We start from the raw sequence: 17,673 nt of genomic DNA on the forward strand, positions 1-17,673 counted from the left end.
ACATACTTGGGTTTAACTTAGATACACAACTGTGTGCATACGCACAATCAAATCTCTCCTCTAAATTGTAATTGACATGTCATATCTGAACATGATTTTCACACCTTTAATGCTTGAATGAAATCCCCCCCCCCAAATAAAGAGCCAATCCAGAAAGCCATAGCTGGAGCAGTGCTAGCAAGACTGATGACACATAAAACATTCCTCACAAATCAACAGGCAGAGACGTGAGAAGGTAAAATGACACAGACATTTAGACTCCATTAAACCTTCACCAAACCCATCCTATGAGGCACACGGAAAGGCACAATACTCCATTTCACCAAAGCACCTTTAACGTTTCCCACAATACACGTGGTAAAAAACTTCAGTCTTTGTTCACCTAGGACGGAGAGGATGGTGTTGTTATGGCTTCTCAATTCTTATTGTTTCGAACGCTACAATACAAAATGGAAACCTTTCAGTACGAAGAACAGCCATTGTGTAATACAGCCACAGTACAGACTGTCAATAGCAGGTCACCATTCAAGGCACCCAAATGAAAAAGTGGTGAATATAATCTATAGACTTGAAGATGTACAACATTGCTTTTACGGATATCTGTGGCTCATCCATGGATGATTACGTATAACATCCAACAACTACTCTCAAGTAACCTCTTTGTGACTGAATTAAGATGTCTTGATTGAAATCAAACATTCAGACATTCATATTTCAGTGAATATACAGTTAAGGATGCATGTTGTGGTTAATTTAACATTGCTGTTCCCTACAGATTCTGGGAAAGGAAGGGTGTGCCAGATGAAGACATCTTGCCGACAGACCAGGACTGTCTTCTGGTAGAGATAGGGTGAGGCAGGGCAGTGTGCCTGCATGCTAGGGGTCGAGGTGCAGGAGGGTCTGTGGTCGTGCTGAACTCTGTCCCATATCTGGTCAGTTTGTCTCATGCTCTGTCCTTACGCTTCAGCTTATTGAGCTTCTTTGTGCTGCTGTTCTTGTTGAGCATCTTCATCACACGCTCCTTGTGATCCAGCACCTTCAACATGGAGTCACGGGCTTCTGTGATCTGGTCCATCACCAGCTTGCAGCGCTGCATGTTGCCCTATTCAGTGAAACAGTATTATGATTAAGATTTATTAATTATTCGGCAAGGGCACGTAAAGCTAATCAAAAGTGACAGTAAACCATTTATAATGGGACAAAGGATTTCTATTTCAAATAAATGCAAAGGATGCTGAATAAATCTGATCAGTTTCCACAAAAATATTAACTGTTTTCAACTGTTTAACTGCATTGATAATAATAAGAAATGTTTCTTGAACAGCAAATTATTTCTGAAGGATCATGGGACACTGAAGACTGGAGTAATGATTGCATCACAGGAATAAATTACATACTAAAACATTAAAATAGAAAAGTTTTTTAAATTGTAATAATAATAATAATTCACAATATTCCTGTTTCTACTGTATTTTTGATCAAATAAATGCAGCTTTGGTGAGCATAAGAGACAAACTTTTTTATTATAGTAAAGATGCACGGATAATAAAATTAAATACAGGCATCACAACATTATAATGTATAGTATGAAAAAATGTATACTTATTCTGAGATTCTACATTTAACAGGGTTATTACACTAAATCATTATTATTAAAGAATTTAATTAAATCATTTATTGGGATGTTAAAAATGTAAGTGAGCACTGCAATGACACAAAGGTAATCAAATATAAACATTGACTGTAACCAATGAATAAAAATAAACACATGATAACAACCCGTACGAAAGTGTGGGTAAAAGTGATCAGCAGCTCAAACCTGAATGAGCTCATTTATACGGTGAAGATCATCATTGGCTCCAGCCTTCTTCTTCGGGACGAGGCCTTCCTGAAGAGTCGTCAGACGACTGTAAACATCACGTTCCAGATTTGTCTGCAGACAGGTGACAAAACACACTCATTCTGACATAAGCTTGACATCACCACCGTCTTGTAATGAATTAAAGAGAAAGTCTCACCAGCTGCATGAGCTGAGCTGCACAGAGGTGAATTTTCCAGCCCTGGGCTCTGCACACCACTCCTTTCTGATTGGCCACATCCTGCAGGGTGCCTTTCTTGTCCTCTGATTGGACAACACAAGCTGGTATTAATGAATGATGATAGACTATATAATTGTATTAATGCAAATAAGATACTGTGTGATGAACCTAGACAGACCCTTGACACGGATGTCACTGTATCTCGGAAAATGGTGGTATGCCGCCTTCCAGGGGTTGCGGTAGTGGCGCAGTAGAGTGATCGGAGGCCGAACTCTGGTAGGAACATACCGAACTCCCTCTTCATCTGCAAACAGATTAAGAAACAGACACACTTAATATAGGCATTAGAGGCTACAATGTCTTAGTAATGTAACTGGGTTTCTTAAAGTGAAAACTTCAAAATCAAATCATATTACATAACTTGTAATAAGTCAAAATTGTACAGATAGTCCCACAATTGGTGCCATCAGTGCAACTGTAGTTGCTAGTCATTTCCAGGACAGCTTACAAAGATGTTTCTGATCTTTATCTCTATGTTGTTATATCTTAATCCAGCAATGTTATTACGTTTGGCCTCTGTTCTGTTATGTTACGACACCGTCACTGTTGCCATTTCACAATGTACCATTTAGAACAAAGGTTGGCTGACTTTCACAGGTAGAAGGCGGTAAGGTGTCTTAAGATATTCCAAGTTTTTTTTCAGACATAGGAGAGACAACAATCAAAGACTTGTTATTAAGTATTATTATAGTGTTTGTTGTACTAGTTTTTAAATTTTATTTTAATGTGATGATTAAGTAAAAATAAAAATAAATATATACAGGTGCATCTCAATAAATTAGAATGTCGTGGAAAAGTTCATTTATTTCAGTAATTCAACTCAAATTGTGAAACTCGTTTATTAAATAAATTCAGTGCACACAGACTGAAGTAGTTTAAGTCTTTGGTTCGGCGTGGCATGGAGGTGATCAGTTTGTGGCACTGCTGAGGTGGTATGGAAGCCCAGGTTTCTTTGACAGTGGCCTTCAGCTCATCTGCATTTTTTGGTCTCTTGTTTCTCATTTTCCTCTTGACTATTAATCGAATGAAACTTAGCATAATTTAACAGCAATTTATTAAAAGTTAAAGCACTATGAAATGTTTTATTTTTTCCCTCAAATTTATTTTTATTTTTACCCAATTCTGTGTTTTCCATTAATATTCTGTATTCCATTTTAATGGTTTCATTAAATTTTAATAATCAAAAGCATCTCTAAATAAGTTGAATTAAATAATTGATTTTATTAAAAAAAAAAAATTTTTTTTATTGTTTTTTCTATTTCTTTTGTTCCCCCCAGAAATACTGTGTTGTGTATTTACATTTTTCTGGTAAATAAATTCTGGTAAATATTATCTTCTGGTAAAAATTCCTTAAAAATAATGTTTTAATAATAATAATAATAATAATTTATTAGCAGTAATAGTACTATGATCACATTAAGGAATATGTTTCTGTCACAGTTTCTTCAAGTTAAAACTTTTATTTTAATGGGTTGCTGTGAAGACCCTTAAAGGATTAGTTCACCCAAAAATGAAAATTCTGTTATTAATTACTCACCCTCATGTCATTCCAAACCAGTAAGACCTCCGTTCATCTTCAGAACACATATTAAAGAGACAGTTTAATATGTCGAAGGTACGACAGTTAGCGGAAGCTAGAGATTAAGGTTTATAAAGTTGTAAATATGGATATTTTTCTTACACAAACGCATCGTGTCGCTTCAGAAGGCATTTATTAACCCCCGGAGCCGTGTGGATTTCTTTTATAATGGATTGGTTAAATTTTTTGGACTTCAAATTTTGGGCTACCATTCACTCCCATTATAAAGCTTGGAAGAGCCAGGATGTTTTTTAATATAACTCCGATTGTATTCGTCTGAAAGAAGAATGTAATGTACACCTAGGATGGCTTGAAGGTGAGTAAATCATGGGGTAATTTTCATTTTTGGGTGAACTATCCCTTTAAGATATTTTTGATGGAATCTGACAGCTCTCTGACCCTCCCATAAACAGCAAGGATCCTTACACGATCAAGGTCCAGAAACATATGAAGGAGTTCGGTAAAATAATCCATGTGACATCAGGGGTTCAACCGTAAATTTACGAAGCTACGAGAATACTTTTTGTGCGCGAAAAAAAACAAAAAAAACGACTTTATTCAACAATTCGTCAACAAAACGTAAACAGCGTATGCTGTTCTGTATGCTGTTCTGTGTCAGCTGTGCCATGAGGATTCGTTTTCTACGTTGTTTGCACTTTGATCTGAACGAAAACAACGTATCCGCGTGACGCAGCTGGCACAGAACAGCATACGCTGTTTACGTTCAGTGGATACTCTCCAAAATGACACCAGAGTAACGCGTAGGAGACGAATTGTTGAATAAAGTCGTTTTATTTTATTTTTTCCTTTGCGCACAAAAAGTATTCTCGTAGCTTCGTAAAATTACGGTTGAACCCCTGATGTCACATGGATTATTTTACCGATCTCCTTGCTATGTTTCTGGACCATGATCGTGTAAGGACCCTTGCTGTCTATAGGAGGGTCAGAGAGCTGTCAAAATTCATTAAAAATATCTTAATTTGTGTTCCGAAGATGAACGGAGGTCTTACGGGTTTGGAACAAAATGAGGGTGCGTAATTAATGACAGAATTTTCATTTTTGGGTGAACTAACCCTTTAAGTTTCTGTTTGTATATGATATGATAGCTATATGCAAAACAAATGGTAAAATGTTCATAAAGTGACTCTCAGAGCAGTTCTAGAGATTAAGTTCATGTGTTCATGTAATCATATATTGAGGCGGCAGAGGCTGAAAACAATGCGAGTGTCACGCGCGCTTCAGTATGTGTGTCTGCGCCATTCATTCACACAGAGACACAGAATATGCAGGATTTTATATTTAAATTGTATTTTTGCGGCTTAATATTCACAGACACTAGTTCATATAGCATTTTGATTTAAGTGTACTGACCTACTTTTGATTTGTAGATCCAAAATTTGGCAAATTCCGTGACATTCCACATTATACAGTAAATAAAATTTTTATTACTGGATTCCGCGATTCTGTCCACGTTTTCCGCATCGCAGAAATCACAGAGCCCTACAAATAACCTTTCCCCAACTAGCAGTTCTGCAATGCAAATACCTCATTCTTATTACTGTAATGTGAAAAAATGTTTTATTATTAAATAATTTAAATATTTTGTTATTATTTAAAAGACACTTATAAAGTAACATTTGAAATATCGTACAAGTATTTTTATTGAATTTAATTTGTGCTGATCCTAATAAAATAGAATACAAAAATTCTAATAGTTTTAAAATCCTATTCTAATAAAAAACAAACAAACAAAAAAATAATAATGAAAACACCACTGTCCTACAAAGTGAAAACTCTCAGATTATAAAGCCACACGTTCAAGGACCTTTCTGAATCTTCTAAAAATCTTGAAGAAACAGCTTCATAGTAATGAAGCTTACCAATGTATTCTTTAGGAGGGGACTTGCGCTTCTCTGCACGTTGGCTGAGGGGTTCGGGTGGGAACTTCTCCTCATCTGTGCTGTTGGTCTCCATCATCTCGCTCTCCTCAGTGGAGATGACGTGCTGTTGCTTGCGGGGCTTCTTTCTGGGTGAGGCTCCAGGGGTGATGTCTGCAGCAGGGACTGCCAACATCTGTGCACCACTGTTTGGCCCTGATGCCACTGAGGGAAAGCAACCGCTTTATTAGTTACACCATGAACTGACTGACAATTCTGCCTCCTGATACGTGTTTCTCTGAAGTATAACATCATTCTACATCATCTTTTCATTGTTTTAAATAAGTAAAATATTGGTTGAATTAATTAATCTCATTGTAAAATACAAGGGGATTCATTTTCAGGCTGATATATAGGTTGACTATTAGCGTAAAATCTTGTTTGCATGAAGACCCCACCTGGTTTTGTACTATCCATAGGCTCCACCTCCTGCTTAATATTCATCTCTGGGAGGGTGGAGCTGATGGCACATGCTGAATTAGTGCTGGCAGCTGGCTGAGTGGGCGGGGACACTACATTGGCCATGGAGGGGATTTGCGGGGCGACTGCCATGGCAGCAGGTATGCTGGGATCAGGTTCTTCCTAACAGCAGCACTTTAATAAATCAACAGAGACAGATTAATGACAATTTTGAGAACATCAATATATATATATATATATATATATATATATATATATATATTTTCTCAAAAAGAATTTTAAACTACTAAATTAAAAACATACTAGAATGTCATAGAAACTATTTATGGTAGATTTTCATCAGTGCTGTAATTGTTAACAAACTAAACCGAAAACTATAAAAAATTGTTTTCAGTATTTCAAATACAACTGAAATAAAATAAAACACAATCATTAGGCAACTAACTAATGTAAACATTTGTTGAAGTACTAAAATTACTACAACTATAACAAAAATAATACAAACTAATAAAAAATTAATAAATATGACAAAAGCACAATTACTAAAACTTAAACTAAAGTTAAAATGAAAAAAAAAAAAGCTAATTCAAAACATTAATAAATACTATAATATATAAACAACATGATTCTCATGAAAAGAAGTGTTGGTCATATACATTTAAAATTGTTGGTCATATTTATACAAACCATTCTGAATTACATAAATTCAGAAGGAAAAAATGAAATTATATTTCAAGTAAAGAAACAAACACCTAAAACCTAACACCTTTTAGTATCAATATTTTGTGAAATATTTTGCAATATGAAACTGTTTTGATGATAATTAACTAATATATATATATATATATATTTTCTCAAAAAGAATTTTAAACTACTAAATTAAAAACATACTAGAATGTCATAGAAACTATTTATGGTAGATTTTCATCAGTGCTGTAATTGTTAACAAACTAAACCGAAAACTATAAAAAATTGTTTTCAGTATTTCAAATACAACTGAAATAAAATAAAACACAATCATTAATTAGGCAACTAATGTAAACATTTGTTGAAGTACTAAAATTACTACAACTATAACAAAAATAATACAAATAATAAAAAATTAATAAATATGACAAAAGCACAATTACTAAAACTTAAAACAAAAGTAAAAATAAAAAAAAAAAAGCTAATTCAAAACATTAATAAATACTATAATATATAAACAACATGATTCTCATGAAAAGAAGTGTTGGTCATATACATTTAAAATTGTTGGTCATATTTATACAAACCATTCTGAATTACATAAATTCAGAAGGAAAAAATGAAATTATATTTCAAGTAAAGAAACAAACACCTAAAACCTAACACCTTTTAGTATCAATATTTTGTGAAATATTTTGCAATATGAAACTGTTTTGATGATAATTAACTAGTTAGCAATTAGCAACAGACTTCGTTAAAAAAAACGAAAAAATATTTAAAAATTCAGAAAATATCTGTTTCAATTGTTATGTAGTAATGGAAGAATCATGGGGGTAGTCATTAATGTAATTTTTTATTATTTTTTCTGGAGAAGATGATTTTCATTACTCCATTACAGTAATGAAAATGTTTTCTGGAATTAAAAGATATTATACTTTATATTAGAAGACATTATACTTGGGAGGAAACTAGAAAGTAGTACTCCTAAAAATAGTTTTGATATTCTTAATTTCCAAAATATAATTTTGTTTTTTGTTTGTCATTTTAGGGTGAAGCAGCAATCCGTATTCCCTTTTGTTTTCTACTGTGCAAATTTAATCTACACACACATATAATATTTGTCAATATATAAATTGGTGCAGGACTGTTTTGTATTTTTTTGTGCTGGTAAAATATGACATGGACATATCATAGTGAGAATTCCACTTGAACAATACTACAGAGAACATGTCAATAGTGGGTTTTTCGTGCTCACCCCTCATTGGCAGGTTTCTTGCGCAAAATACTGGGTCGAGGAGACGTCACAAGTAAGGGGGTTCCAGCGTTGGCACTCTGATTGTGCGTCTGGGCCACAGTGGTGGCAGGCTGACTGTTGTTGAATGCATTGCTAATAGAGTTAGCCACTAGTGTGGAACCATCAGCCAGAACCACTGAAAAAACAACAACACAGAAACACACTCATCTTTACCATTTTTTGTAACTTCAATGCTTGAGTGCTTGGTATGAACACATGTGGAGAACTGAAGGTGGATCTTAAGATTCAGAGCTGATCTGAGGCGCCTCACCTGAAGCTTTAGACTCTGTTGGGGGCTGTTGTTGGTTGACTGGTGTATGCTGAATGCTCGGGGTGGTGATCTGGGCAGACGTATGAAGGCCCTGGGCTGGGATGGGTGTGGGTTGGATGCCCTGCGCTGCCATGGCAGCCGGTTGGATGTTCTTAGTGTTGATCTGAGTAATGCGGTCCACCGTCATCAGCTGCATGGAGTTCAGATGAACTGCAGACGCGACTCCTACACTGGCTTGAGTGGGCATGGCTGCACTGGGCGCCTGAGCAGTTACTGTGTCCACATGACAAACAACTGTTAATAATCTAAAGCCAACATTTATTAGAACCCACCAATGTCAATCAAGTTTGCAGTGGAAGGAATCATTTATCTAATTTGATGTAGCACCATGGTACCTGGATAAGGGCGTATGGACGAGACAGAGCTGGTGATGGGGGTGTATGTGTGGGTCAGCGGGTACGGTGCTGATGGGTAGGTGGGCAGGAAGTACTGAAACTGCACTGGAACAGATTGTCTGTGGAGAGCCATAAAACATCCCAGACATATGGTTATCCTATACCTAATGTGAAAATAGCCAGTTTGCTGCCAAAAACACATTTTAAATGTAAAGTAGTTGGAAAAAGAGCTTATGTTCTTTAACATATTGAATAGACAGGATTTAAACCTGTTGTCAGTGCGGTTCTCCATGGTGATGGGGTTGGGAGAAGAGCGGTGACCAGAAATAGGGATGAGGTTGCCCCTTTCTCCAGTGTACTCGGAATGGATACGTGGTGACGTGTGTGTGATGGGCTGCGGGACCACTTTAGCTAAAACAGACGGGGCAAAATCGACAGTTAATTCCATCAGTTAAAGCTTTTACTATTTTACAAGCAAAATCTTCCTGGAAAATATGCTTGTAAAAACAACAGCTCTGTTGCGACTATGTAAAGGTGCATTCCCAGTTTAGTTAGACTGTTAAATGAATACATGCACAAAGTTTCCTGCATTCAACTAAAGTCATTTTAGAGCAAGTCTGTTCAGTCTGTCATTACAGTCGTTATGCCTCCAGGCAGCTATTTCCTGCCATGCAAGTACAGCTCCTATCTGTTTGAATGCAGAAAGAATGAAATCTATGTAAATAACGATTTAATAATATATTTCAAACCAAGAAAAAAATGACAACAGTGATCAGACAAGTATGAAAACTGCGCAGTGTTTTCCCAGCACAAGTGTCTTAAGGACTGTTCCACAGCTGTATGTGCAATAATCGTTTATGTTTCATTAAACAAACATGAAAAACATTGTTTAAACTCTTTCCAATTACAAAATTGTTATTGTTAAAAAAATACAGTAATCTGAAAAAGGGACTTTGATATATATTTTATAGTTTATTTTTAAGTATAATGTCCAGTTTTCAGTGTCACATGATCCTTCTAATATGCTGATTCGGTGCCCAAGAAACCATCATAAATGTTGAAAACAGTTGTGCGGCGTAATACTTTTGTGGAAACCGTAATACAGGATTTTTCAGGACTTTAGGATGAACAGAAATTTTAAAAGAACAGTGTCTATTTGAAATAGGTTTTTTATAACAATGTATATTCCCTGCTGAGTAATAATCTTTTAATTCTGACGGCAAACTTTAGCACGGCGATTTATGTAATCAAGAGTAAACGAACAGCCAATTGGCTGTGCGATATTGCAATTTGTGTATGATTGGACTGTCTCTGCCTTACATAGTCTCTGATTTTACCTTTAGGAAATACTGTATTATTGATCACATTTCACCATTAAGATTTCATAGTTTAAATCAATCAAATAATAATCTGCTCAAACTGTTACTATAAAGTCTTAAAGATAAATGAGCTAATCATTTTGTATACTACATCATACTACACTGAATGTCACAAAGATTGACACATCTGACTAATAAGTACAAAATCTCATATCTCTGTTTTTACTGTATTTCTATTTTTACTGTACATTTCTGCCATAGTCACCACTAATAACCTACTCCTAAATATAATGTAGAAACTTAACATTTTCTGTAAAGCTGCTTTGCAATGATTTGTATTGTGAAAAGCGATATACAAATAAAGTTGAATTGAATTTTTGATTTGAAGATTTAAAGATTTGAATCTCTAGCATTACTTGATATATTTACAATATTAGACAAAACCTACAATACAATACCTATATACGTCTATGCTACTAGAAATAAAAACAATTCCAGAGCAGATGAGCTAAAGGTAACTTACCCACAGGGATGGTGGATGTGGTCACTGCTGTGGCATGAGAGGAGTGGGAGGCCACCGTCATAGTGACAATACTGCTACTGGATATTTGAGTGTGTGGGGTGAAGCCTTTAAAAATGTGTTAAAATGACACACCAGGTCTTTAGTACTGTAATACATACGTAAATATAATAGTCTATGCAATTGGCATGGAGGTCTCTGAATCACTGGTGTGTAGAGTAGATTTATCACCCACCTGTGGTAGTGGGTGCTGGTGCAGTATTGGTGGCCTGAATTGGAGCCACTGTTGCAGCAGCAACAGGTGTCACAGTGCTGAAAATGGGCTTCTACGACAGAGCAAAAGAGAGGTATAACTTCCTGCTTTTTTTTTTATACATTTCCAAAAGGATGAGGCAGAATGATTTCAACCTGTGCAACAGAGTGAGAAAGGGCTTTCTGAGCAGCAATGGCAGGGTGGGAGGGCAGGGTGATCCGTGTGGGCATATCCCGTGAGGGTGGGGGGCGCTGAATACTCAAGGTGGCTTGGGGTGGGTGGATCGTCATTGCCGAGCGACTGGAATCCAGAAAAACAAAACCAGACAGTTTAATATTTTCAACAATTCAACTACTACAAATATAGAGATGCACAGAAATTATTTTTTTTACTGAAACACCGAAACTGAAAGTTTATTTAATAACACTTACATAAAACTGAATTGTAAATATTTACATTGCACATAAGGCAGTTTCTGTATCAACTTTTTAATGATATAATGATTTTTCTACTCCAATTAATTTTTTGACTAATATAAACATCTAAACAGAGGTTGTGATAAACCATTCTATTCATTACATAATGTATGTTTGAATAAATGTCATGAAACCAAGTTAAGTAACAATATAATTTATATGTAATAATGTGCATAAAATGTTCCTCACTAAGGTCATTAATTTCAGCTGATAAATAAACAATAGACAATAAATGGCTTATGTAAACGTATGTTTACGTAACAAGTTTACAAGCTGATTTATTGATGTCTTTCCATGGTTGAAACACTGATTAAACGATTACATGATGATACAGTAAGTTGTTCTATAACCTTCAACAAATCTTATGTTTATTCATATTTATTTCTTGCTATAACTAGTACAGAGAAAGAGATGTTTAGTTCATGTGTGCTCTGCGCTGCCGCCTGATCTGAAGCAGATACAGTCTGTCTTGCCACATTAAACAGCATAAATTACATTTACTGTTTAAATTTCATAATAAAATTGGCAGAATTTGAAACACCAGACTTGAGATTATATGATGAAAACCTTATTCTGATTATAGGTGAGCTACAAATGTTTAGTGAAGTTTTGTTCATGTACCACCTGAAAATAGCAGACTAAAGGTTCATCAAAATGAAAACTGATTGAAACTGAGAAATCGATATTGGCAACCCAGCACTAGTTTCCACACAAGTGACATGTTTACCTGTTGTAACTTATCCACGAAACAGATACTGACACAGTCAAAACGCACAATCGAAGAAGTGCTAATTAACCGTTATAATTTCAGCCCTCCCAAAATGTTTCATTACGGTGCGTCTTACCCGTGTACCATGTCTCCAGAGTGGGCAGCCACTGTAGTGATAACCGGAGACTGAGGTCTGGTTGCAGTCACTGGAGCCACTACTATAGGCAGCACTGCCGTAGAGGTAGTGACTATAGGCCTAGACTGTAATACAAACAGATATGTATGAAATGCATCAGGATGAATCTGTGTTCAATAGAACTGACAACATGTGTTAGATGTATGAACCTGAATCGGTTGGTGGATAATGTGCTGGACTGTAGGCTGCCCCGTGGCGGAGCTCGGACAGGCTGCTGGTCTCAGCACTGTGGTTCCTTTGGAACTTGACATCACAGCCGCAGCAGCCGCTCCTGTGACAACAGAACAAAATCAGTCAGTGTGCCAACATTACAGTTGGTTGAAATGGAAACCTGGGTGAAATCTGTAACTTGCCTCTGGGTAAATGGGAGGTGAATGGATGCGGAGGGGCAGCAGTGGAGCCGATCTGCAGCGCAGGGGCTCCGCTGCGGATGATCTGCACGTTGGTCATTAGATGATGCAGGTTACCAGTGTGACCCTTATTGTGCCAAAAACAACAGCAATTAAAACCAAACCAAACGTCACAGCAAGACCTACTGATGAGGAAATATGACCCCATACCTGTGGGGCAAGAAGCTCATGGGGTGAATCCTTTCACATTATTTTTTTTTAGAATATATAAAATGCATATCTCATATATATTATTTTTAACTTTTTCTTTTCTTTTTTTTTTTTTTAAATGGGCATTATTGTAAAATACTAGAATAAATATTCTGTGTAAATGTAGTCATTTTTATTTAGTTGAATAATTATGAAGGAATAATAATGACATGACTCAGTAACTCCATCAATTATAATAATTCAAATTTAAAGGGGTGGTTCACTGTTTTTTTCTAGGCTTGATTGTGTTTATGGGGTGCAGTCTAACATGTAAAAAAATTGAAATCGCAATCAACCACCCCTTTAAAAAATAAAAACACCAGCAACAACATGCCACTCTGGGCCTTCTCCCACAGTGCATCTTTACCCAAAGGCTCCAATTTGGACTTTTCCATAATAAAAACAATAAATAAAATACAAAATAAAATAAAATAGCAAATACAATTTTACGATATAAATCAAAATGAATTAGTGTCCAACATAATATCCAACATAAAGTAAATTTATATATATAATAAATGAAATATCTTTAATAAATTGTATATATAATAAATTCAATATAATATCCAACATAAAGTAAATGTATGTATGTATGTATGTATGTATGACATGACCCTGGACCACAAAACCAGTCATAAGTATCACAGGTATATTTGTAGCAATAGCCAATAATACATTGTATGGGTCAAAATTATCGATTTTTCTTTTATGCCAAAAATCATTAGGATATTAAGTAAAGATCATGTTCTATGATGATATTTTGAGAATTTCCTACTGTAAATATATCAAAACTTAATTTTTGATTAGTAATATGCATTGCTAAGAACTTCATTTGGACAACTTTAAAGGTGATTTTCTCAATAAATTGACCCTTATGACTGGTTTTGTGGTCCAGGGTCACATGGCTACGTTCACACTGTCAGTTTTTGGTATTGACAACCACATTTTCTTTAAAGGTGTGAGTCTCGAAATGTCCCGTTCACACAGCAGCTTACAGTTGTGTTTGGAATATACGTGGGGAAAAAAAAGATTGGATAGGGAAAGCTCTGGCTTCCTGTGGACGTAGCCTAAAATGTGATCTAAAGATGACACACAGCTCATTTCTCCGTCAATGTAAGTTACCGAAAACACACATGAAAACACGTAACACACGGTAGACACGCGTTTGTGTGGCAGAGCGGCTTTCTCTCGCACTGTATGAGGTGACAGACAACTAGTTGTCCAGTCCTGTTCCGTTCACACAGCGCGTGTGTTCCAAGAATGCGGTTGTGAGTCCTTTTTGACACGACAAGAGTCCAATGGAGCCGCGAGTTCTTTCGTCAAATCTTCATTAACCGACAGCAGCTTTTATATTTGGGTGGAGAGCAGAGCATTTGAATCGCGTGCAGAACACAAAACTGACGGGAGCGGCTCCGGTGGAAAATTGACGAGATCAAAGGCCCCGTCCACACGGAGAAGCATTTAGCTGTATACGCATACATTTTGTATCATATAGGCGTTTCGTCCACACGGATCCGGCGTTTTGGGAGAGTGAAACTGATATTTTTTGAAACCGGGTCCCAGAGTGGATAAATCTGAAAACGCCGCCCTTGCGTTTTCGTGTGGACAGCGAATCCGTATATTTTCTTTGGATAGGGAAAGCTCTGGCTTCCTGTGGACGTAGCCTAAAATGTGATCTAAAGATGACACACAGCTCATTTCTCCGTCAATGTAAGTTACCGAAAACACACATGAAAACACGTAACACACGGTAGACACGCGTTTGTGTGGCAGAGCGGCTTTCTCTCGCACTGTATGAGGTGACAGACAACTAGTTGTCCAGTCCTGTTCCGTTCACACAGCGCGTGTGTTCCAAGAATGCGGTTGTGAGTCCTGAAAATTTACAGGTGTGAGTTCGGTTACAGAATGCAGTTGTCACACCCGGAAATAGCCGAACTGTGTGTGAACGTAACCGTATTAAGGACTCAAAAACAGGACTGACAACCGTATTCTGCTGTTGTGTGAACGTGGCCATATATAATTAGCAGCATGTTTATTTCTGAAATTAATTTGGAGATTCAATGTGAAAATATAGTAATGATTTCAATTTTTTATGTAATGTGAGATAAATCACTATTACAGAAAACTATGCACTTGATTAAAAAAAAGTCCTTATATGTAAGCCAAATAACTTAAAATTAAAATAAAAAGTATTACTAACCTGCTGACCACTGATGGTCGCCACAGGAATACCAGAGGCCTGTGAAGACTCCATGGCAGTGGTGATATGACCAGACACCTTAGGGGGGAGAGTGAGGTGGCCCGGTGTTGACAAAGGTGCTGGAGCTATTACACGGCTTGGCGTGGGCGTCTTCAGAGCAGACTGGAGTAAAGAGAAGATAAATGTAGGCAAACATGGACATCCCTTTTTACATTTGCTTACTTTTGACTTTTCAGGAAGACGACAAGAGGGATCAGCTTTATAAACTGAAGGTACTTGTAAATATGCCGGTGTACCTTCAGAGGACCCTCAGTGAAGGCTAGGGAAAGACCCTGAGGGAGGTGGGATGGTGGTGCTGACACAGAGACAGGCGTGCCTGGCTGGATGGGGAGGTGCTGAGGGAGAAGAGGGGGCAGAGACTGAGCTGTTCCGTGGGGCGAGGGTTGAGTCTGGGGTTGCGGGTAGGGTCGCACCACTACCGTCTCCTGCTTGTCATCTCTGAACGCTGTGGCTCCGCTGGACATCAGCTCACGTGGAGCATGATTAGAGTCTTCATATCCTCCTTAAAGAAACCACATTAAGTCAATTGATGGTGTAAATTCAAGACTGTTTGTTTATGAACATCTCCCAAGTTTGTTGTCATCCACATGCAAGGTTTTCAACCAGGTGTCTATTTCAAACTGCACCACCGTTCAAAAGTTTGGGTCTGTATGTTTTTTTTTATTAATACTTTTATTCAGCAAGGATGGATTAAAATGATCAAAAGTGACAGCTAAGACATTTATAATACTACAAAAGATTTCTATTTCAAATAAATGTTCTTTTGAACTTTCTATTCATCAAAGTATAGATTCCACAAAAATATGAAGCAGCACAACTGCTTTTGGCAATGATAATAATAATAAATGTTTCTTGAGCACCAAATCAGCATATTATAATAATTTCTAAAGCATCATGTGACAATGAAGACTGAAGTAATGGTTGCTGAAAATTCAGCTTTGCCATAGCATGAATAAATTACATTTTAAAATATAGACAACGCTTGTAATAAATTGTTATAATATTTCAATTTTGTAACTGTATTTTTAACCAAATAAATGCATAATGCAAGCCTTGGTGAACATAAGAGACTAATTTTAAAAAACATTTTTTTTTAAATCCTACTGACCCTAAACATTTGAATAACAGTGTCTATAACTAAACATTTACTAATAATCCATTAAGCATCCAGTAAAATTACAGAGGTGTTAGAGTACAATTCTAGTTCTTAAAGGGGTCATATGATGCGATTTCAATTTTTCCTTTCTCTTTGGAGTGTTACAAGCTCTTGGTGCATAAAGAAGATCTGTAAAGTTGCAAAGACTAAAGTCTCAAATTAGTCTGTAATAGTCAATGCATCTTAAACCTGTGTTCTTCTGACTTCCTGGAAGTCCTGTAGTCTTGCTGCCTGGTGTTTGTCCTTGTCCCAGGCCAGATGGGAGTCCTGGACGTGGATACTGCTGAGAACTCATCTTCACGACCTCTCACGTTCTTCCTGAAGAATCAGAGGATAAAAAGGATGCAGCGTTCAATGGAGAAAATATGTGTTTAATTCAAACAAAGGACTACATCACATTGTCTGCAGGTTATTACTAGATATCTGAAAAGCTCACATTAGAGACATGGTGTACTATACCTAATGCTGAACAAATCCAGTCAATATTTTGTGTTCAGGTGGTTCTCTTTCATGCATTTTAATGTTATAATCTCCAAAACAAGAACTATTAAGTTGAATAAACCACAAAACATCCCTAATGGAAGGTGTATTTCTCAAATATCAAGTAGCAATGCCCTTCTCGCAACAGTGTCATGTCAGTGAAATACGCTTACTAGAGTTAGACAACCTTCAATTTAACGACAAATGCGAAATCAACACCACCTGATAGCAAAGTAAGCGCATTTAATCTGGCTGCATTATTTCTGAACGCTGGTGAATGTTACATTGACGATTGTCAGGACACCAGAACGGGCAGCTTTTGTTCCTGGGTGGGCTCGTGGGGTTACTATTCATCTTGTAGATGTTAAAACACATATGTAGTCTAATTTAAAATACAAATCAGTTCATAACCATATAACCCGTCTTTTAAATAACAAAGAATGAGTTTTAGAAATCAAAACAGTCGCGGCTGTTAGTCGCCCAAAGATCTTACGAGTCATTTCAACGAGACATGATCATTTCTCTCAGATACACATTAACGGTAGTAATTCTGCAACTGTATGAATGTGAACGCGACGAAAACGTTACTCTAGCAGCACTGTTGTGTTTACAAATGAAAAATCGCAGATTTACCGTAAACACGACGTCTGCACTCTCCATCCGTTTCGTATCCCGGCAAATCGACCATTGGCATCAATGGGAATCTAGCCGCAGTAAGCCACTTCCGGTCTTGAATTTCAAAATAAAATCCGGATTCCACTTCATTGGAGTCAAGTGAGCGAACCTGATAGGGTTCTCATGTTCCTATCTACACATGACCTTCTTCTTCTTCTTATATCTTTCCGGCAGTGTAGACGCTACTGGGCGTATTACTGCCCTCCACAGGTCAAAGTTTGAACTAAATTCTTATATACACACACATGACCTTCATCGCATCACACTTCTTATAAAGACCCTAAACAATTTTACTGCACACTCCTCCAGTTTACGCCATAGGTTTAGATGTTATTGGTCTGTATAGGG

The 17,673-nt window shown here is 36.7% G+C and overlaps 1 protein-coding gene across 1 annotated transcript; it reads right to left on the bottom strand.

The window, feature by feature from the left end:
- Positions 1-17,379, bottom strand: LOC107722618 (histone deacetylase complex subunit SAP130-like). The gene is given in 21 exon segments (XM_016531050.1): positions 1-1,102; positions 1,820-1,933; positions 2,019-2,122; positions 2,218-2,343; positions 5,559-5,780; positions 6,014-6,181; positions 6,184-6,209; positions 7,978-8,152; positions 8,288-8,560; positions 8,683-8,801; positions 8,952-9,093; positions 10,525-10,629; positions 10,757-10,847; positions 10,930-11,074; positions 12,096-12,220; positions 12,305-12,426; positions 12,509-12,632; positions 14,955-15,116; positions 15,251-15,516; positions 16,360-16,488; positions 17,284-17,379. Coding segments are annotated over 20 exon segments (2,874 nt in total). The 5' UTR covers positions 16,466-16,488; positions 17,284-17,379; the 3' UTR covers positions 1-943.
- Positions 17,380-17,673: the final 294 nt, after the last annotated feature.

This window comes from Sinocyclocheilus rhinocerous, unplaced genomic scaffold (genome assembly GCF_001515625.1).
Source record: "Sinocyclocheilus rhinocerous isolate Xijiao unplaced genomic scaffold, SAMN03320098_v1.1 scaffold541, whole genome shotgun sequence".
In the NCBI taxonomy this organism is placed as follows: Eukaryota; Metazoa; Chordata; class Actinopteri; order Cypriniformes; family Cyprinidae; genus Sinocyclocheilus; species Sinocyclocheilus rhinocerous.